Raw genomic sequence first — 24,180 nt, forward strand, 5'->3', positions numbered from 1 at the left:
CCAGTAATAGCCTCAATCATTCTGAAGCCAGAATAGATTATACTCTGTGCCAAGATTGTGTAGAACGAAGAGCTCATATGCCCAAAACGTAAAGCTCTCTTTAGATTGTTTTAAAGGTAAAATGAGTACAAATTCAGGGAAGATTTTTGGGACATTGCTGGAATACTTCTGATGTCCATAAATCCACACCTTAAATTGTAGCAGAGTATTTGATCTTGAGGAGCATCACAGGAAGCCCAATGTGATAACTTATTAAAGCAGCGTGCGGTCCCTCGGCAGGAGTCAACATGGCATTGGAATCAATCAATCCTGTCTCACTAATCTACTGGATCCCTACAGAAGACTCTGAATTTCAATAAAGAACTATCCACCCATTAAACAAGATATGATTTGTTCAATATTTGACACCTTCTGTAGTAAGTTAAGTTTGAAGAATTAATGAAAACTACATGGATTAAAAACCTGCTTGGCAACAAAAAGCCTAAATAGATTGCGCCAAACAGAAAAAGCTCTTTCTAGGAAGCATTGGTGATTGGAGTTTGAACAGTTTGTGCTGTGCCCCAAGCTCTTTACTCTATTTATAACTTTTTTGAGAGAAAACTACTTGTAAAATATGAAAAAAATTAATGATGCCATGCTGTATGACAAGGTGGCCAACATAACAGAGATAAATTACATTCAAAGAGATTGGACAAGTTAAGCAGATAGGCAAAAAAAAAACAGATGGCTTGTAATGTGGATAAATATTTACTTAAAATTAAGCCGTGAATTAAAATAATGTAAATAAATGAGCTAAATTTAAATCTTATATGAATAGACAAATACATAAAAGGGGAAAGAACTAATTAATAAAAGGAGCAGAGAGCTTGACAACCATGGGTAAGGGAAGGATCAGGGCATCTAATGTGCAATTTTGCAAGGTCTGACCGACAAAACACACCAATTATTTGGTTCTCCTAGAATGAATTATGCAAATAAAATGATCAACATCTTGATTTTGTTCCCATGAGCTTTGGAGTATTGGAAAAAGGGAGTATTATGTCATGACAATGTAAGGAGAGGAGGAAATCCAAAGGAATCATAGTTTGACAAATCAAAAACATTTGCAAGACAGTTTTAACCCATAGACTCACAACACTCGATTATAATTGTGCATGTGCGTGCATTTTTTTTTGCTGGTCTTGGGGAGGGAGTGGGAGGGAAATGAAATTCAGAATCTCGTTGTGACATTGAGCTTTTTGCAAGCCATGGGGAAAGCCAGCAAGAAATCCATGTTGCCCTTTTAGTGGGCAGCCCCGCCTAACCACTAAATAAACCAGGCAGTGGTGATGCCATAGGCATGCCTTCCCTTGGAACTGAGCAAAAAGACGTGCCTACAGTGGGCTGCCATCCCATCAGAGGCTGGCAGCTCTTAAGAAGAGGGCATGGCTAAAGCAGGAGGATAACTTGAGACTACAGAGCAATCCAGGCCACAGGTAAATAATGTGGTGTGGGGTTCAGGGGACCTTGTGGAGTCACGGGGAGGAAAGGACTGGAGAATTTATACATATGAACTTGGAGCAGGGGTAGGTTATTCAGTCCCTTGAACCTACTGTACCACACAGTAGAGTGGCATTGTGGCAAAGTGGTTAGCACAGCTGCCTCACAGTGCTGGGGACCCAGGTTCAATTCCAGCCTTGGGGAAATGTCTGCATAGAGTTTGCATGTTCTCTCTGTATCTATGTGGGGTTCTACCAGGTACTCTGGCTTCATCCCACAGTCTGAAGAGCTGTCAGTTAGGTGGATTGGCCATAGGAAATTACAGCATCCAGTGGCTCTAGGCTAGGTGGATCTACCAGGGTAATGGGGATATGTAAATTGACTAATTGCATGTATTTTTAACAGGGATGGCTGGGGGACTGGGTCTGGATGGTTGCTCTTTGGAGGATCACTATAGACTGAATAGGCCAAATGGCCTCTCTCTGCTCTGTAGGGATTCTATGCTTTTTCTATGAAGATCCTGGTTGATTTGATTGTGGCTTGAACTCCACTTTCCTGTCCAGCTCTGACACCCTTAGACTCCCCTGAGTGTCAAGAATCTGTCTATTTCTCTACCACTCTCTGGGCCAGAGAATTCAGCAGATTTGCAACCCTCTGAAAGGAAAATACCTGCTCCTTATTTCCATCTTAAATGGGAAACTCCTTATTTTTAAATTTTCTTCTACAAAGAGAAATATCCAGTCAGCAACTACCCTGTGAAATCCCCTCAGAAATTATTGGTTTCAGTAGCTCATCTCTCAGTCTCCCAAACTTAATTGGACACAAACCTAACTTGGTTACGTTTCCTGATAAAATAATTCCTTATTCCAGGAATCAGTTGAAAAATCTTTCTCTGCATTGATTCTAATGCAAATATGTCCTTTTCTTAAATAATGTGACCAAAACTGTATGCAGTGCTATAAATATGGACTTACCAACCCCCCACACAACTGTAGCAAAACATTCCTACTTGTATATTGTATTCCCTTTGCAATGTACAACAACATCTTGCTTGCTTTGGGACAAATCTGACAATGTTCTGAGGAAGGGTCACTGGACCCAAAACGTCAACCCTGATTTTTTTCTTCACAGATGCTGCCAGACCTGCTGAGCTTTTCCAGCAACTTTGTTTTATACCTTTGGGCACTTGGGTCACTATTTAACAATCAAGGATCGTTCATCTCAAACAGAAATGAGGTGATTTCTTTTTCTTTCAGAGGGTTGTGAGTCTTCAAAATTCTCTTTCTGAAAAGCTGGTGAAAGCAGTGTTGAACATTTTGAAGGCAGAAATAGATTCTTGTTAAGGGTGTGAAATGTTATTGGGGTAGGCAGCAATGTGGATTTGAGGTTCCAATCAGATCAGCCATGACATTATTGATTGACAGTGTGGGTTCTAGTAGCTGAATGGCCTATTCTGCTCCTGATTTGGCTGTTTGTGTGTTTATATGCCTTCCTATTCACTTGCTGTATTGTATACTATCACTCTCTGATTCATATACCAGGATACCAAGATCCCTCTTTACCTCAGAGTGTATGATTTCACTCCATTTAAGCAATATGCTGCTTATCTATTCCTACTGCCAGAGTGAACAAGTTTATATTTTTCCACATTACATTCTATCCATCAATTTCTTGTCCACTCAATTAACCTATAACCCTTTTCCAGTCTCCTTATGTCTTCCTTGCAAATTATCTTCCTACCTATCTCTGCGTCATTAGTAAATTTAACAACCATACCTTTGGTACTTTCATTCAAGTAATTGGACTAGATTGTAAGTACTTGAAGTCCTAGTACTGATCCTTGTGGCACTCTGCTCAACTCAAAGTCACCCATTAATGCCCACTCCCTGTTACCTGGGAGCTGACCAATTTTTACCCCCTACACTGTAAGCTCTTGGTAAGCTTAGATGCGGCACCTGTTCAAATGTTTTCTGGATGGTCCTCAGTATCCCTGTCCAAACCCTTGGTACAAACCCAGCAACAGTAGCAGGGCAAGGCCCTTAAGTGGTCATTAATTAACCACTGAAGGACCTCAGTTTGTGCTGGTGTGGAAGGGTTGACCACAGACCTTCCTGTTGAGAACTTAATTCTGGCAGAAGGCAGTGTGGTTCAGGCATGCCACCAATCCAAATTAAATACCCTTCCCATCAACAGTAAGGGTAGATGATCTTGTCCCCAGTCAGGCTGACTCTGTTATGAATTCTTTCCTCCTTGGATTTCTACAGGATTTGGGATGCCAGCTAGCCTGTCTACTTGTTGTTTGTGTTTGATAGCCATTTCAGCTCCTCGAGTGTTTATAACAGCACTGTCTTGACGCCACGCAGGTTTTCCAGCCAGTGGATAGACTACCCCTTGAGCTAGGAACTAGCTCATAAAACAGCAGCAGTCAGGCAGCTATCAGAACTGGAGACTCCATTCAATGCAAAAGGTACTGAACTAATAAATGGCTACCAATACAGCAGTTCCCATTACCGTTGGCGTCTTCTGTTTGAGGGTCTTACCCCTTTCGGTTCTACTTGTTTCCCAGTTGCAGCCAGTGACCCCAGGCCTGGAGGCACTCTCACTCCTTGCTGCATCCTGCATCAGTACCCAGCTCTGATGGTGGGACTGCTGATCTTTGTGCTCGATCTTTGGACCTCCAGTTAGCCCTCCAGACTCACTGCCCACCCAGTGTCCTTGATTGGATGAGGCTCTTGATATCAGCCACTTACTTGGGCAACTTCTCCAAAATTTCTCTCAGGTTCCTGTTCCTGGCTTTTCCAGAATCCTGATCTGCAATTCATCCTAATGGTGGGATGCAAGACAGGGAATAAAAATTCTGTCTAATGTATCTTCAGAATATTTGAATATTTACGTCAAACAAATCATTCATAGATTGCATAGATCACTAGAAAAGTCAAATATCAAAGGTTCCTCTGTGCACTGCATATAGCAAAATCATAAACAATTTTATTTGGAATTTTGCGTCCAATTTTATTGCACAAAATTCACAGTGAACAACCTCCTGATAGTACTAAATGTTGAGATATTGAATAGTTATTGTAGTATTGGTGAGCGACTATGATAAACCTGGATTAACGCACTTAAAAGGCAAAACTCCGAAAGCTGGATTTGATTTTGTCATTGTGAAAATAATTGAGGTTTATAAAGTTTTTAAAATATAGAGATATTTAATGATATGTAAATTGACTAATCTACGTGCACCTTGAACACAGAATCACAGTCACGGTTGTGAGTTCTAGCTCCTATTATTAGTAACTTAATAGTTTTTTGCTCTAACTATGGGTGGTAAATTAAAACATACTCACCAAAATACAGTGCCAGTGACAGTGATGTGACATAACATCCCACTGACTACACCAAACTGTTGTGGGGGTACTTGATAAATTGAGACAGAACTCCAGGAGAACAGATAATGATTATTTATCTCATGCAGACATGGAGAGGAGCATTAACAGAGGGGTCAGACGTTGCTCAGCTGAATCACAGGGCACCTTCAAGGTTAATGCAGGTCACAGTATGGATATTACAATCATAATTCCTGCACTTCAATATCCATAAGTCCTATATTATCTTTCTTTTCCACAGTCATTAGGCATTGTCTGTTCCTTACCCAAGTCCTTTGATTGCTATGAGCCTTGGCACTCTGGATGCCTCATCTGTTAGTTCCACCTTCGCTATTCCTAACTATATGGCTAAAGCATTGTCTCTTAGCTAATCTAACCCCTACAACTGGTTCAACATTTAAATTAGAATTTAACAAGTTGGAGTCAAGAACGTTTTTTTATTATTATTTCTTTATAAAAAAAATTAGCAACCATGGGATTCATCACAGTTCCTAATTGCCCTTGAGATGTGGTGAACAGCATTTTTGAGTTGCTAAGGTTGATGCCTTGTCATGTTGTACAGTAGATTGCAGCAAAGATTCCTGGAGAAGGATGAGAGTCTTTGTCCCAGATCTTCTCGGTAGATGTATTCCAATGGCCACTGCTGACTGCAAATAAAAGTACGCCTTACCTACTTTTGTCCTTCCAGCCAGGTCTTTCTGTTCCAGAGCAAGAAGTGAGGCATTGTCTCAAACTTCTAGGGTGGAGGACACATGAGGTGAAGAACTGGTCACTCTGCCTTCTCAAGTTACCACCTCAAGTAACTAACTGCAACACCAGCATTGTTATAAAGTCATGAGTTTCTTTTTTTTTTATCTTCTTACGCATTTGTTTTTACAAAACTATATCTCTACTGGTTACGCAATTTAATTGTATTGTATTTGTGTGGAGGTGGGTGCACTTGTCAAGAGGCTTGGCATTGCTAGACCTGCCTGAGTAGTGACAGACCCTCAGGCTACTAATTGGTAAGGGATGTCAGGCCAAAGCAATGAACATTATTGATGAGGGGTAGGGAGTGGGAGGTAATTGGGGAGATGCGCAACGTCAGAAGGGGGCCTGAAGACGGGCTGACCATCATCCAGAATGTGGTGTGGGTGAACAGTTTCAGAGTGCAGGTGACATGTTTTTACACCTTCCGAATGCGGGTTTTGAAAAAAAAATCACTTGTGGGACGTGGGCGCCACTGGCTAGCTAGCATTTATTCCCCGTCTTCAGTTGTCCTTGCGAAGGTGGAGGTGAGCTGCCTTCTTGAATCACTGCAGTCCACATGCTGTCGGTTGACCCGCAATGCTATTAGGGAGGGAATTCCAAGATCTTGACCCAGCGACAGTGAAGGAATGGCAATGTATTGCCTAGTCAGGATGGTGAGTGTCTTGGAGGGGAGCTTGAAGGTGATGGTGTTCCCATGTATCTGCTGCCCTTGTCATAGGGTCATTGGGTCACAGCGTTATACAGCACGGAATCAGACCCTTCAGTTTAACTCATCTGCACCGATCAGACATCCTAAATTGATCTAGTCCCATTTGCCAGCATTTGGCCCATATGCCTTCCTATTCATACACCCATCCAGATGCCTTTTAAATGTTGTAATTGTACCAACCTCCATCACTTCCTCTGGCAGCTCACTCCATACATGGACCACCCTCTGTGTGAAAAAGTTACTCCTCAGGTCCCTTTTAAATATTTCCCCTCTCATATTATACCTATGTCCCCTAGTTTTGGATGTTAAGATCCCTGATAAAAATCAAATAAATCAGTGTTTATTTGTCTCTTTTTAGTACCTATACCACTAGTTGTTTCCTTGTGGAAGGCTCCCCCTCTCCTTTGTCTCCTCCATCCTCACCTTAAACAATAACAATGGAGCTTGTTTATCTCTTTGATTGAAACAATCCGATTGGCTGCCTTTGCTGCTTACCTTCTCCCATATAGTCACAAGGCTCTATCAGGAACATAGGAATGAGGATGCCATTCAGCCCTCTTCCTTCTAGGTGGAAGTGGTCGTGGGTTTGGAAAGTGCTGCCTAAGGAGCTTTGGTGAATTTCTGCAGTGCATCTTTTACATAGCAACCACTGCTGCTACTGAGCATTGGTGGTGGAGGGAATGGATGCTTGTGGATGTGGTGGCAATCAAGCAGGCTGCTTTGTCCTGGATGGTGTCATGCCTCTTGAGTGTTGATGCAAGTGGGGAGAATTCCATCACACTCCTGACTGTGCCTTGTAGATTATGCACAGGCTTTGTGGAGTCAGGAGATGCATTAATCCTAGACTCTGATCTGCTGTTGTAGCCACTATATTTATGTGGTGATTCCACTTAGATTTTGGTCAATGGTAACCCCGGGATGTGGATAATGAGGGATTCAGTGGTGGTAATGCCATTGAATGTCCAGGGGTGGTGGTTAGGTTGTCTTTTATTGGGAATAGTCATTGCATACATTTGTGTGGCATAAATGTAACTTGCCATTTGCCAGCCCAAGCCTGGACATTGTCCAGACCTTGTTGCATTTGAAAATAGACTGCTTCAGTATCTGAGGAGTCATGAATGGTGCTGACATTCTGCAATCATTGGCAAATATCTCCACTTCTGACCTTATGATTATCATGGATGAAGCAGCTGAAGGTGTTGGGTCGAAGACACATTCCTGTAGAGATGGCCTAGAGCTGAGATGCCCTCCAATAACCAGAACAATCTTCCTATGTGCCAGGTATGAATCCATTGTTAATCACTGATTAATAGCATGGGAAGGATGGGCCAAATTTTTATGTTATTTTATCGTATATCTGGGCCAAACCTCCAAAACAAAGGTTGAAGAAGATTTGCAGGAGTGACCTGGGCAATGTAATTTTACTCATCAAAAGTTATTTCCAGGCATGTACAGGTTGGTACATTTGCAGAGCCCTGAAGCATAGGGTAAGCGAGTATTGTGTGAGTTCTGGAGGGGAGGGTGATAGGGTCAGAATGCGCATTGTTGAGGTATTAAGAGATGGGTGAGTTATAGAACATAGAACAGAACAACACACAATGTTGTGCCGACCTATTATCCTACTGTAAGATCAAACTACCCTGTATACCCTACATTTTACTATCATCCATGTGCCTATCCAAGAGTTGCTTAAATGTCCCTAATATATTCTGTTGAAAGGGTTGGTGGTTGAGTGGGAGAGATGTCAGGAGACAATGAGTGTCATCAGGGTGCAAGGAGATGAGCTGTTGGGGGCTTTGTTGGGCATGCATGGCAGACTGAGGATTGTTGGGTAGGACAGTGAGGGCAATGGTGAACTTCATTGGATGGTGGAGGGATATATGCAGGTGAGAATTGTTGGTAAGAGGGAGAAAGAATTTTAGGATGGAAGGGGGTGAACATGTCAGTTTGGTGGAGGACTGTGCCTTAAGCTGATTTGAGTTGGACTTAGACAGCTCAGGCCCAGCCCTCCTATTTTGGTTCTTAGATTGATTCATGTATTTACCCATAGTATACTGTCCAGAAGTCCATTCCATCTGTAGTTTAGTGATTGTGTGAAGCATTGTTTGGTTTTAATCCTCAATTTTTCTTTCACTGGTTCAAATTTGTTGTGTCATATCTAACTCTTCAAATTTAACATAATTTTCCAGAGTACTATTTTCCATATTATTTACTATTTGATCTTTCTATAAAGTCAGCTCGTAAATGCGTTGCTTGAAGGCTGAACAGTCCAAGCACCTCCAAATTCAAATTATTAATCTCAGGCGTTGGCCTTTTGGTTCAACAGTAAATTGGCAAGTGGGTGGGAAGCAATTAATCTCAAAATAAAAGTTTTTGGTTTCAATAGTGATTTGAAGACTCAAATGATGGTGCCATTTTTTTAGACAAACTGAATTTTATTCATTTGCTATATGGAACATTTCCCAAATATTAGGTTTGCAATAATCAACCAAATTTCCGCTAAGCATAGTTACATTCACAAACAAAAACACAAATTGTCAGAGAAACTCAGCAGATCTGGCAGCATTTGTGGAGAAAAACCAAAGCTGATGGTTCGACTTGAGTTATGAAGAAGGGTCACTGGACTCAAAACGTTAACTGCTTTCTCTCTACAGGTGCTGCTACACCTGCTGAGTTTCTCTAGCTATTTCTGTTTTTGTTTCAGGTTTCCATCATCTGCAATTTTTTGTTTTATAATTACATTCACTCCTGGCACTTCAAACATTGATTGAAAGAATTCTTACACAAATGAAGGCGATAAAAGATTTTTTATTGGAATCAAACAGGGTACATAGATTAATAACATACAGAGCAAACCACAGTAAATCATAACCAAAATCTTCTTTCTGCAGTGAAGATTGTATAGACCTCTGGATAAACTATCTCCAGCTGCAGGCCTATCCATTAAATAATACACTCTTCACTAGCAGTTGTGAAATTCGGAACAACTTCTTAAAAATCAGCATCAAAATTTGTCCAGCACCAAAACTTTTGCAATGTTGGAATGCCTCATTGTTGCCCTTTTTTATCTTCTGATCATTGGATATAAACTAAGTCTTCTTGGCATCTGCCTTTTTGAAAATGATCCAGACCATCACTCTGCAGATTGGTTTCAGTAGCAGAGGGTTTCCATATTGCAATGCACAGAACTTGAGAGAAATGAACAGGATACTCATACCTGGTTCAAATTTATTTGACCTGTAAAAAGCTCAGTGGCAACAGATAGTGGCAAAGTGGCTCTTGTTATAGAAGACCAGCTAGTTGGAGAACTCAGTACTTTCACGTTTGGTATGTAAATACTTAGTATTGGGAATAGGAATTGAGGAGGATTTATTTCCATACATCCTTAGATGATGTTGGATTGTTGGAGAAAAGAACCAGGCATTTCTTCATGGAGATGCATGAGCATACTGCTTTGAAAAACTTAAAATAACTCCTGGAAACCATTTATAGGCAGGGAGCCAATAACGTAGTTGAAACCAGGAATTGGTCAGTGACCATCCCTCTTAGCCAGAAAGCATAAGACAACTGAATGTATCCATAGGGTGAAGAGGAAAGAGCAGGGAGAATTGGGTCCAACCTACAAGTGAAAATTAAATTACCACTAGAGGATTTATAAGTTATGTGATAATCATGCTGCTATTTGTTATCTGTGACAAATTCAACAAGGGAAATTAATAATTTTAAAGATCATATGAAAACTATTCTATTGTAATTTTAGGGAATAAGAATTCAATTTCAGGCTACAGTAAAAGCATTGAATGGACAGAATTAATGAAAAGATACTTGGAAATCATTTTCATAACCTGGTCTTAAATGTTCCTTTGCGAATCCAAATTCAGTGAAATTATTGGCTTTTTTGAAGGTTCATCACTTTTGCCATTATCACAAAGAGGTGGCTGTTTTGACAATCTTTTCTGAGAATACTCAATGGGCTCTTCCTTCTGAAAAATTACGTTGATATGAAATTTCATGCCAACTGAGAGAGAGGACTCAGAAGAATTTTCCTCAGATTTGGAAAATTTGTACCAGGCTTGAAAAAGATGGATCAATGTGACTTGTTGAAGGTCTTTTCAAAATAGTTTCCACATGATTGCTGTGGTAATGTTTTAACTTGCTAGAGACTGTCCACAGCGCCATCTCAAAAGAAGTGGCTAGAAGGGGCAATGAACAGAGTATTCAAATATTCACATTTTCTTGTCTTTATGGAATTCATTTAGACATGGGCTCGTTGCGACCCACCATTTAACATGCTACTTTATAATCTTCTGTAAAAGAATAATAAGCCCAGAATCAGTGATTGAGATCTATATGGGTAAGACAAACCTACTATGTTGTAAAGATACATTCATTTTTACCATTCTTCTGATGCTGTGATTGTTTTCTCCTTACTCTGAATCCTATTTATAACACTGCATCTGTAATACTCCTTTTACATTTTAATTACATTTATATTTATTAAAAAAATGAATTTTAGTTTGCTTCCAGAATTTTCTGAAACACCTAATGATGACATCCAGGTAAATTCAACATTTTTGTCATTTATAGTTAAATGTAACTTTAAATGCCAAAATGCAGCCACCCTAATCAAAGGATCACAGGATGTTTAACATTCTGCCTACTGTGTTCCTGACTGTTAGAAGGTAGTAACAAATAGAAGCAATGTGCTGGTCATGGGGAAATTGATGCACTAAAGCAAATATCTCAGAGCTGGTGCGGACACGATGGGCCAAATGGACTCTTGCTGCACTAACTATTCTGTGGGAGACCAAAGTGTCACTGATAAGAAAAGTTAAGCTTGAAAACTAAATAAAAAAGTTATTTACTGCAAAATCAGTGAGCTTGGATCTGTATAAATTGGTAATGCATGCTCATCATTCATTTATACTTTCGAAATTATACTAGATTTTCATAGTTACTGCCAATTTTTAATGTTCCAAGGCTGGGATGTTCCGCTAATTACGCTCGTTTTTAAAACATTTTTCTTTCCTTTTTCTCCATTGAAATATCTGAGCCATCACCTTCTATAACCATTATTGATAACTTTTCACTGTTTTATGGCCCATTTAGTAAAACTAAGATGCTGTTGTTCTTTTTATGGCTTTATCTATTAGTGCTAACATTAGAATTCTAGGCTATGTGTGAATAAATAGGTTGTTAAAGGTGCTTCTTTCATGTCATGTTGAGACAACATTAAAGCAGGAATATCTCTGCTTCTGACAACATTGGACAAAGCCAGATAGTCACGTATACATAAAATTGTACATTGTCTCATGTGCTAACATATGTGAACACTTATTGTGAGCATTCAAACCAGAATTTACTTTTCTCGCCTTGATGAAGTAAATGTTCATACATATTGTTGAATGATGCACAGCTATGTCACTAATATGCTGTGATCAAGGCCTGTAGTGGAGATCAGAAAATTAGTGGAATTTAATCAGGAGCTATGCATCAAACCTTAAAGTCTATTGCAGTATGGAGAACCCAAATGTTAACAGTATAGCTCATGGTTACAACACACCAATTGAATTACCTTTTCTCTTGCACCCTTTGTGTTGTGTCAGGCAATCCACTGAAATTTATATAAGGAGGAGAGAGTCTGCAGCACATCCTCTTTTTGTCACGTTGGCAACATTTCACTCATTTATCTTTTTAACATCCTAGTGGGACTGTTAGGCACTATGATTTTTCTACCTGCATATTGAATACTTCAGTACATCATTAATCTGAACCATGTGCTTTAGTTATCCATTAGTTGTACATTTTATTGGCGCATTATTTGGCATGGGTTTTATTGTTACCATCTATTGGTGGCTTTAGTCAGATTTGGCCATTGATTTCAAATGGACAGGGAAAATAGAAAAAGTCAGTGATTAATCAACTATACAGAAACAGAAGGATGTGCCACGATCTTTTAAACATTCTTAGTGCATTTAATTCATCATAGATTCCATTTGTCTATAATTTTAATGTACATTCAAATAAAGAAACTAATGGAGCAATGTTACCTTTACATTCCCCATAAAATTCTCCGTAATTGTACACAATCTCTATCTGAAATTATAGATCAAACACTTTGATGCTTCTTGTTTAGGAGGACTCAGTATGATTGAGAAAATTCTGCCCCACTAACTTAATTAACGTTCTTTTAAAATGTGAAACAGCAAAGAACAAGTCAAATAATGTCACATGGAGATATCTATTCTAGTAACGTGTAACCCTCTGTAAAGATGATTATGTTATCATTGAGATAATCAGAGTACAGATTTCACATGGCAACTCAGAATTGAAAGCACACTTCCATGCAAGGGTTAATGTAACTCATTTAGCAATATACCTACAGATTATTGAGGCGAACGTGTCACCTTACTTGATACACAACAAAACCTCTAGGCCCCAGGCCTCAAACCTCTTCCTGGATCTTTGACTCAAGAAAAAAGTGCTGAATTCTTCTTTAATGTGCTTTGTTGTGTAATGATTCTGGTAATTAGCCAGGATCCTGACAATCTATACATTACCTACCATTCGCTATTCTCTTACCTCACACAACACAACCCAGCTCCCCTTCTAAATCCCACCAACCCCTCTCATGACAAAAAAGATGATAGTTTGGTCTTGTGGAAGTGCTCCTGTGCAGTCAAAAGTACTTCCATCTGATGGTTTCAAATGACGACCCAATTGCCGAAGTATTGGCTAAAAGGTTGTGAGCTTGGCTATTGTGCTTGGTAACTTGAAAGGTTCTGGTTATTTTGGACCATGGTCTAAAACTTCATTTAGGTAGGCACCATAGTTGTTGGTGTACAGTCTGCATGTGCTACGTTTTAATTGTCCATCTTGTAACTGAAAACAAAAGCTTGAACAGTTCCTATACTTCTGGCTACTTCAACACATGAAATAGTGAGGATTAATTTAAATTGGAATCTGCAAGTTCTATTTGAGCTTGTTTCACCAGGCATTGTTGAAGAAGCGACTGAAATCCTTTCTCACTGCTTATGCTCAGACAGTTGTTTCAATTTTCTCAATAATTTCCACAGTGGATCGGGAAGGAGAAAGTAAACTGCAATCATCCTGATCCCATTGGCTCTCTGGGCTAGAGTCATCGTCTGAACTCAATTCATCTTCATCCTCATCTTCCTCTGTGCCTTCATCACCTGATTCAGGGCAGTGCAAGCCTAATGCATTTATGCCAGAATCCTCTGAGGCAGATGGTGAAGAACAGTGATTCATTTGTGGTGCTGGTACCTTGTCTGCCAGGGTTGGATCCTTTGGACTGACTGAGGTATCCTGGTTAAAGTTATCTCCAACCTTCGGATCATGCAGAGTGGGACCTGGATGAGGCTGGCACTGGACATAACACATCTTGCCATTGATCCTTTTGACCCGATAGCTGTCAACAAACAGTTTGGAAATAGTGCAGTACCTCGGTGTATCTGGTGCAAACGGAGGCCTGAGGAAAGAAGCAGTCTTTAGGAAGCGTTCCACCAGGGATATGGACAACTGGACTGTATCTGCATGGCTGTTTGAGCTGACTGGGATTGAAGTGCTTGGTAGAAGTTCTACATGAGTCATGGGCTGGTAAATGTATCTACCTGAAAATAGTCAAACAAATGACAATGGTAATGCAAGAAAGCAACATAGCAAAGAGTGGCATTCAATTTTGCTAATTATTACCAATTTTACTCTTTTTCTGCTGCATAAGGTAAACTATTGTAACAAATTATTATATAGCAAGACCATAAATCTCAGTTTTGCTGGTAGAAGCTATTTCGACAGCACAGTGCATCGTTAATTATTATGCTTGTTTAATTCGGTGTTGTACTTAATTTATCCTGTTACTAATTCGCATACCGTTCTGGATAAAGCATTAGATGATGGAGAACAGGTTAGGGTGTGTCGCTCAAATAAGCATTTCTTCTAAAACTGCAGAGTTTAGAGATAAAATGAATGAACTGAATGCACATATTCAAATTGGAGAATACAACATAGCAGTATTACAGAGGCATAACTAGAATTAGAAAATAAATATACAGTACCAGTTTATAAGACTTGTAGGAAAATGTGGGAAGTAGTAAGACACAATATGACTAGGGATAATCAGGCAGTTGAAAATTTATGGATAGAGTTAAGACATAGAAAAGGATTTTGACATTAATAAGTGTATAGGCCCCCTTGTCGTAGTATTGAAGTGGTATCTTGTACGAACGCAATGATTATACAAGCATCCGGCAATGTTAAATGATTTTAATGGGATAGTTTAACCTTCATATCGATTGAGATAAGTAGACTAGCACATTGTCAGAAAGTTAGTGAATATCTTGAGTGAATACAGTTTTCTGCAACAAAGGACTCAGGTCATATTCGAATTACTACCGAGTAATGAGCTAGATTTTGTGAATGAGCTAATGGTTTGTGAACATTTATTCAATAGTGATCATAATATTGTAATAGCTAAATGTAATGTTTCAACGTAAGTAACATGAAGCAGCTCGTAACATTCTACCCAGCAGCACTATTTAAAAGATTATCAATAAATTTCATGTTAGTTGCTGATTAATTTCAATGGACTTTTTCTTCAATTGTTGAGATGTTTGGTGACGTCCAGAGTTATTAAAAGTTGAAGTCCTCAGGTATTGACATGGCACTTTCTAAAGGACAATGACCTGATTATAAGGAAACTTCATACCTGGAAGAACAAGAACAGCGAATGCATGGGAACATCATCTCCTCAGTTACTCTTCAAATCACACATAACACCTGATGTGTAAGTATTTTTAACTACTGTGTCAAAATCCTGGAGTTGCCTACCAAATAGCATTGTGGGAGCACGTTCACTCCATTAACTGCAACTAATCAACATAGATCCATCACCGCCACTCAATTGCAACTAAGGATGGGCAATAAATGTTGACCTCATCAGTGACACGCCCCAACAAATTATGGGTGTGAGATACTATCACCTACCACCACTCCTTTTCTCTCCACTAGGCCTCCATGGCAATATTCCTCTGACCAATACCCTAACTCTTTTCTAGATAATGTGTGATTTTTCCATGCTGGCAAAGACAAGATAACTCTATTACGAAAGAGTCCATACGTTAAATGCTATATTGCTGTTCCAACCAGTACTGAGGAGGGCAGCTCCCATGAGGAGGTAATATTTATTGAGTTGAGCACAATAAATGGGTGTAACGAGTGAGAGTTATGTTAGTTTTCTGCACATTCCCACTGCTGGTCTGTCTGCTTTCTATGAATTTCCATACAAGGCCATTTACTACATGGAGCTCATGCAGTGGTCAACTGCACTGTCACTCCAAAATATGTCCTTGAGAGGTGTGCAGGCATGATCTACTCCTTTACCAATTGTCCTGTTTATCCTTAGCCTTATCACCTATCAAAATCCGAATGCTTTTCTCCACAGCGGTGCTGCTGAAATAAAGTTGGGAGTGCTACCATTTGGGAAATTTCAGGCTTTCAGCTCAATACTTGTGGACCAAATGTTGGACATAGGTTACATACACTTATTTGCTGAAGCTCAGAGAAGAACAGCTCTCTACGTTTGTGGTTCAGCAGACTAACTGAAGCAGGCACACACTGCAATCTGTCATAGGATTGGTGGGCGTTTTTTTGCCACGTGTTTAAAGTTCCAACTCAAAACCTTGAATTTGCAATTGAGATGTAAACAATGTAGGAGCCAGAGCCCTTTTCAGCCTGAAATCAATCTTGAGCAATCTGAACTCCAGACATCTGCTCGAATTGGTGAGGAGTATTACAACGACATCCAGTCATATATTCCTATGCAGGCCTATGTGTCAGGGATGGAGAATGGGAGAAGAGAGATAAACCAAACTGAAGGCTGAAATTAAAGTCTTTTTTGAATTGCTCTTGGCCTATTTCTGTCATACAAAAGTACATGCCACTTTTGTGACTTGGTTTCATTTCCTTTGCGGCGGAGGAACTCTGTAATTTAATCTCAGTGAGCTACAGGAAATAATCTGGCTGACGTCTGTTCCTGTTTCTCCGGTCTGACTTGGCACAGTCCTCAGTCAGTTTTCCTACACTTGGGAACAATTAAAACCAAACTTCACAAAAACGTAACCTGCTCTGAAACAAATTTGCACTTTAGCAAAACAGGACCCAAATGCACTGTTTGTGAAGGGTGGGATTTTGGTTACCAGATTTTGAGAACTTGTTGTTGCAATGGCCTAATCCTTTTTCACTGATGGGAGAACATCAATCTAATGCAATTTTTTGGATGCAAACCTGCTCGTCAATTGGCCTTGAGTCACATATAATCCCAGATTGAGCGGATACAGGAGAGAGGCAGGATGAAGTTGGGAGTGGGCACGATTTAAAGAGTAAACAGGGCAGCAATTGCTAAAACTTTCACTCATCCATGCCATGGAGGTCGTGCCAGGGCAGCTCCCACCCAGTTCAGGTCGAGCTGGAATTGGTCACCATGCACAGGAAAGTGAATGGAAGGAAAGGCACCCGTGTCGAGGAGAGAGATTTAAAAAAAAAGCGGCAAATTTTTTACACAGAGGGTGGCTCGTGCATGAAATGAACTTCCTAAGGAAGTGGTGGATGTGGGCGCAATTACAACATTTAAAATACATTTGGATAAGTACATGAATAGGAAAGGTTTGGAGGGAGAAGGGCCAGAAGCAGGAAGGTGAGACTAGTTTAATTTGGGATTATGTTCGACATGGACTGGTTGGACCAAAGGGTCTGTTTCCGTTCTGTACGACACAGCAGGGCATGGCTGGAGTTTGACAATGAATAGCAGAGGAGTGGTGTGGAGGACATGACGCAGCATTGAAAACCCCTCAACAAGGTGTCAGAACAAGAGGCAGACTAGTTGTGATTCTCTTGATTCAAAGTGTGTTAATTTTTTTGTGTTTCTATCCCAGAGGGCTGTCAAGGCTCACTTGCTGGGTGTGTTCAAGTGGAGATTAACTGATTTCTATGCAATATGAACATTAACAGATACTGGGACAGGGCACTGATATGGTGTTGAGGAGAAGATCAGCGATGATCTCAATGAATGGTGGAGTGGGCTCGAAGGGCTGAATGGTCTATTCCTGTTCGTTTTTTTTGTAATTAAGTCTGGCAGAATAAGTTAGCAGAGAAACACCAGTGATATGCTACTGTGTCAACAATTATCAATGTGTCAGGAGCAAGGTTACATTATGGGCTAATGAGAACGGTGTACTCTGGGTTTCCCCACAGACTCATTGACACAGATCAAAACTCCAGTGCTTCTGCTCAGCAGCCTGGGTTACAACCTGTAATGTATGTTGTGAATGACTGAGAGATTATAGTGAGAGGGGTTCAGGAAGGACCATTCTTGAACTTGAAGGCAAATTGGGAGATGAACATCACTGAGATGCAGAGGACATGCCAGGAAATTGGGGAGAAAGCGCTTGTGGTCCTTAATTTCTTGGAAGAGCAGGAGCTTCAAGTGATCAGTGTTCAGCCGCAAGAGATAGACAGATCAGATGAAGACCTCTCAATAACTTCAGCTTCAGAGGAATGATGCAAATGGTCCCCATGCAATCAGTGTCATTGCCGAAGCAGTCATCTGGCGATTTTATGTGAGCAGAAGATTTGTTTTGTGCATAAATCTTTCTTCACTACATTCTTCTGTCTCCCAGGCAACCGGGGCTGGGCAATAGATATTGGTTCAGCCAGTGACACCCACTTCCTATGAATGAATTAGAAATTAGGCTGCAACTCTACGTGTCCATTGTCTTGCCAACTGCAGTCTATGCCCATGAGACATGGGGGGGAAGAAAAGGAAATGTAGCAAGCAAGTCAGATATCTTCCATCAATGTTACTGCTTAAGATCTTGCTCATCTCTTAAAAACAGAACATCATCTTTGATTGAAGTGCTGCACAGGACTAGTCGGTGTTGCCGATTCAACACTGACACAGAGATAGCCCAATACAACTATAGCCCCATGACAACATTCTGGCCAGTCAGAATCTCTTTACCTAGTCTGAGAACTAGGATTGATAATTAACCATTCTTACTGCATCTCCAAGTCAATTATGGCCCAACCAATCAGCATCCTTTTCTCATAATTTATAAAGCAGTGCCTCTTCCTTCAAATCTCTTTCATGTCTCCCAGTTCTGGTGAGTGCAAGATGAAAAGCTTCAATATCTAGTTTCCTCGAAGTAACGTTTAAATTCTGTACTATTGAATACTGTACTATTCTATACTATTCTGTACTATAAACTTAGATTTATGGTGTAGTTTTTGGGTTCAAGCAAGCAAAATCTGCATCTTGCGAACCACCATAACTTGTAACTGATAAAAATAACACTCACAGGAATGTTCTACGAAAACAAAAGCAGAAAGTGTTGTGAACACCCGGTAGCTCTGGGGGCACCAGTGGAAGACAGACAGAGAGAAACAGAAGTAGTGCTTCATATCTATGATAAGAGCATTAACTCAGTTTCTTCCTTTCCATGGATGTTGGCAGACCTGCTGAGTGTTTTTATCATTTTCTGCTTTCATTTTAGAGCTCTCGTGTATTCTGTTCCTGTACTCACCTTGGGAAAGCTACTTTCCAAAGTATTTTCATTCAATTTCACTCTGTGGTAGAATGAAACAGATGTGACTGCTCTAGAGGCCCTTGATCCACTGCCTGTAAGCATCAAATTTTGGTTTGATGCAAACAATGGTAATCCAGAAACTACTGGAGGAGAAACATCAGCTCCACAGAATTTAAGTGAATGACAAGTCATCATCGTCCAAGCACAATGCCTACTACATCATGGAGATAAAAACACTTGACTGAATCAAAAAGCAGATGACCTATGGTCATATGCAGATCACAAAGACTGGAAGAGATCCAACGATGCCCTGAAATCTGTCTGCAACCTCAGTTTACTAATTGATCACAGATCCTCAGTACTGACTAGTTATGACTGCTCAGAAAAAAAAGCCCAAATTCAAGGAAGAAATTAAACTACATTCTCAAGGGGCCTTTGTTCATTGATGAAGTAGCGATCAGTAGACTGCCACAGGTCCATCATCCTTCCATGCTGTTAGGAACGACAAACACAATCAGATTCCTGCCTATTGGCAAAGTTCCAGGAACGGATACTTTTCCAACTATAGTCTACAAGTCTGAAGGTCAATGCCTCATTGAATTCTTTTAGTCTAGGTTCCGAGAAGAAAGGAACCATCCTGCAAGATCTAGGGATGCTTTCACTCTCCATTTTTACAAGGTAAAAGCAAGTCACCAATCTTGCAACAATCGGGGAGAAATCTAATTTCTGTGCATTGATGGCAAAATCTTTGGTTGAAACAAATTAGGTGGATTGGTCATGCTAAATTGCCTAGTGTCCAGGGATATGTGGGCTAGGTGGATGAGTGATGGGAAATGTAGGGTTGTAAGGATAGGGTAGGAGGTTTCTGCCTGGGTGGAATGTTTCTCAGAAGGTCGGTGTGGACTCAATGGGCTGAATAGCCTGCTTCCACACGGTAGGGATTCTATGATTCTAAGAATCCTTTTGGACTACTTAGTGCAACATTTTGAATAGGATCAGAGGCTTGAGTGTTGATTCAGAAAAGGAACCTCTGAAATCACTGAGTCATAGAATCCCTACAGTGTGGAGCAGGTCATTTGGCCCATCAAGACAATGCTAACCCTCCGAAGGACAGCCCACCCAGACCCTTCCCCCTATCCTATCCCTGTAGCCCTGCATTTCCCATGGCTAATCTACCTATCAGCAAATCCCTGGAGACTATAGGCAATTTTGCACGGCCAATCCACCTAACCTGCACATCTTTGGACAGCGGGAGGAAACCGGAGCACCCCGAGGAAACCCACGCAGACACGGGGAGAATGTGCAAACTCCACAAAGACAGTTCCCCAAGGATGGAATTGAACCCTGGTCCCTGACGCTGTAAGGCAGCAGTGCTACCCACTGAGCTACTGTGCTGCCCATGGTGTTTGAGGTTAGATAGTGCCACAGAAATGCCATGAACAAAACATGGATCCTCTACAATATTTGACTAATTGTCTTCAACACAGTCAGTCACAAGATATTTGGAAGGTAATGGATAAAGTAGAATACCCTGAGAAATTTATCACTGTGGTTTCACGGTGTCAATAACGTAGCTCACGTGTGTCTTGGATGATGGCGAGTTTTCTAATCCATTCCCAGTCAGCAGTGGCAGTTAACAGGGCTGTACACTGGCACCAATCCCTTTAGCACGCTTCTCTACCATGGTTTCTATGATGGTGATCCCAGTTATCCATGTCAGCTATCACACAAGAAAGGAAGCTGACAGGAAGCTGTTCAAACTGAGGCAATTCCAGGAAAAACCGACGGTTCAATAGTTTGAGATTTTCAGTTTGCTGATGACTGTGCTAGACGTGCAATGTAGCATGAGATACTTTTCGAACACATACAACAACCTCAGCCTTACAATCAGCCTGAAGAAAACTGAGGTGATGTACCAGCCTATGCCAGGACAGTCCTAGTCTGACCCTATGATTTCAGTCCGTGATTAAAATCTGTCAGCAATGGATAAGTTCACTTATCTCAACAGCAAGCTTTCTCTCTCCAGCTATGTCAATGACAAAACACAAGCAAGTATTCCCAAAGCAAGTGTCATCTTCAGGAGATTTCAGTTGTCAGTCTGGGTTTGAAGATAAGCAAGTCTGTCCATCAAACTGAACCTCTACACAGCAATATTCTAGCCCACTCTACTCCACATATATGTAAGGCTTGGGCTGCATACTAACATCACACCAAGAAGGTGAACCACTTTCACTTAAGCTACCTTTGGCAGATTCTGAAGATCAGATGACAGGACGAAACATCTGACACTGAGACATTCTTCTGGGCAGGCATCTCAAATGTTCACACCATATAAAGAGGGTCACAACTTAGGTCAGATTGTCTGATGCTGGCTAGCCAAAGCAAACGTTCAACAGACAGCTTGAATCTGAAGTCTACTTTCATAGCAGTCAAAGGAAACACCAGAAGAACACTCTGAAAGCTTCACTTCAGAGTACTGATATTGACTTTGAGTCTTGTGAAGACTGTCCAGGGATCATTACACTTTGCACAACCAAAATGTAAAATGATTAAAGGCAAAGAGAAATCTGGAATCAGCAACACATCTGAAACTCCTGAAGAAGGGTTCCGACCCAAAAGGCTGACTTTCCTGCTCCTCAGATGCTGTCTGACCTGCTGTGCTTTTCCAGCTCCACATTTTTTGACTCATTCATATGCTTATCTTGCTTCCCCATGTATGCATTGGCACAATGTATAGTTACTCCATGTTTTGTAAAGAAAACTAATCTGTGTTTAAAATGGAGCATGTTGACCCACCACTCATGTTAACTTTGTACTGAATTTCAGGCCACTCAGACACAAGGGACATATGAAAGTATTCTAAAACAGGCCATTGATCCAGATAATTTGTTCTGCACAATCTAAAACTGCAGCCTGTTTAGAATTTCTTTGGGCCCAAACTTCCTTTTATGCTGGTATTTACTTTAGCATCAACCTAATAAAGAAAGGAATATACCTTTCTGTATTTACACAGTAAGAACTCAGGAGGTGGAATATTCTCCCTGATCCTGCCTAATGTCAAGTGGGATAGTAGTAGAAATACAATAAGACTTGGCATTAATGTCTGTAACCCTGTTCCAAACTGGATATTCCTCCCCCATATCACTTGGGGCTGCCCTTTCCTGTCCATCACACGTAAATATCATCAAGTAGGCGGGATTTTGCTTCTTGTGCTACAGATTTAATAATGTTTCTCTATGTGACTGATCCCCACATTTGATGTCCAAATCCAAAAGTTTTAAATCATAGATTATTTTTAAAATTATTACATCGGTGTTAGTAATGCATGGCAACTAAAGCCATTCAGCATTTACACTAATAAATTGACAGAGTGAGGAAAGTCTAGGTCAAATACAGATTGCTTCAAACAGTTGGAAAGGTCAGTATGTACGTAGTGAATTGATCAGGTCAGTCATAACGTGGAAAATTAGTTACAAGAAAGCAGTTAGTGGTACAAAAGTTGAATGTATGTTGGTACTAACAGCCTGGTGCTTCTCTAATCTGAATTGTACAATGCAGAACAACGTCATGGTAAAGGAGCAAGGAGTGAAATGGTGAGGGACTCTACTCACCACCTACTGGTCATCTTTGCAATGATATTAACAAGATGGAAGTAGATCATTTCCTCTTGGGTGGTATTTTGAAGTCAACGAACGAAGGTGCGCAAATTAAGAAAAATTCTTACAGGACAGCTAAACTTCAGACCTAAGAAAAATGACCCTAATACTGTGAAGTAAAATGTAAATGTGGGTTTCCGATATTGGGTAATGAATTTGATGCTCCTACGAGATGCCCTAGGAGATTGAAGGGGTGGATGAGCGAGTGGGAAGATGTAAGGTGACAGCCAGTCCTCCTTCTGATAAGTCAAGGGGTATGGAAGGTCAAAAATAGCCTTCCCATCCTCTAAGCCAATTAAGGCCTGTAAGTGGCTAATTAAAGGTACCAGTAATTCGGGAGTTCCCAGCCACCAGAAAGGCCCACCACTGCTTAAAGTATCTTTCTTATCCTTCACATCGATCAACTCATCTCCTTGCTAGGTCTTCCCTGACTGACCTCAGTGATTCTATCTCTTCTGGAGTATGAATGAAGCTTCTGGTTCAAGGCCTGTGCAGACCCAGCTGTAGTTTCCTGTAGCTGGGATGAGGTTGTTCGGCAATCAACTCTTGGAGGTGGCGTTTTGGCCATGAAAGGCCTGAGAACTCCAATAGCAGACAGCAGCCTGCCTGATGGTGATTTGATTTAATCGGGGCTCCTGGAAAATCATGGCTGCCATTGGCCTTTCCCAACCACTGGATAGGACCACCATTGCAGCCATTAAATCCAGGTCATTGTGTACAATGCTGCATTATTGTTATTGCTTGTTGCAGAGAGTCAATGCCATCTCAATTTGATGGTCCCTGCAAATGTGATTGGCAATTAATCTGCAGCTGCTGACTGCCATGCAGGCTAGAAGCCAACTCTCTGCTTTTGCTGTTCTAAATGTTTTCAGAGTCTAGCGACCACCTAAATATGATGTTGATTGGCTGTTTGCCTGTGCATGGGACCAGCATTGCGAGTGCTTTCACCATTCAAGGAAGCCTTGTATTTCTTAATGGGTTCTGAAGAAGAGTCATTGTAGCTGAAACTTTAACTCTGCTTTCCTTCCACGGATGCTGCCAGAACTGCTGAGTTTCTGGGGCAATTTTTTTGTTTTTGCCTCTTAAAGGGGAGGTATATTTGTGGCAGTCACGAACCTGACTTAGGAAACAGTGAGGAATAGCACAGCATGGGTGTGAATGAGCTCTAAATTCTTCATTCACTGCTCTGGGAGCGATGGTGCTGGAGGGAGACTGTAGGAGAGATGCTCCGTATTCACAAGGGACCAGAAGGCAATCCAGCTACACACTCAGACGGATGGCGAAGGTCAGCATCGTCTGCCCTCTCATTAGATAGGGATAACCATTGTGAGTCGAACTTGAGGGTAACCACATCTCAGGTAAAGGCGGGTGGTTTCCAAGGCCGGGTGACCTCAGTCAACATGGAAATTGAAACCACGCTTTTGGCATCACTCCACATCACCACCCAGCTGTCCAGCCAACTTAGCCAAACAACGGTCACGCTCAGAAAGAAGTGTGAGCAGACACCATGAAAGCCAATGACAGGAGTCAAACCTGGATAAAGTCTTCCAGGAGACAAAGTGGTCTCACACTGTGAAGCCTCGAGGCTAGAAAAACATCTT

At 40.9% G+C, this 24,180-nt stretch overlaps 1 protein-coding gene across 1 annotated transcript in view; it reads right to left on the reverse strand.

The window, feature by feature from the left end:
• Nucleotides 1-9,114: 9,114 nt before the first annotated feature.
• The window catches only part of c7h3orf70 (chromosome 7 C3orf70 homolog), a 38,234-nt gene continuing 23,168 nt past the window's right edge, over nt 9,115-24,180 (reverse strand). The window contains exon 2 of the mRNA XM_048598735.1: nt 9,115-13,955. Within this exon, the coding sequence (XP_048454692.1) occupies nt 13,363-13,955 (593 nt within the window). The 3' untranslated portion in view covers nt 9,115-13,362. The remainder of the gene's footprint in view (nt 13,956-24,180) is intronic.

The sequence above is a fragment of the Rhincodon typus genome, chromosome 7 (assembly GCF_021869965.1).
Source record: "Rhincodon typus isolate 14 chromosome 7, sRhiTyp1.1, whole genome shotgun sequence".
NCBI lineage: Eukaryota > Metazoa > Chordata > Chondrichthyes > Orectolobiformes > Rhincodontidae > Rhincodon > Rhincodon typus.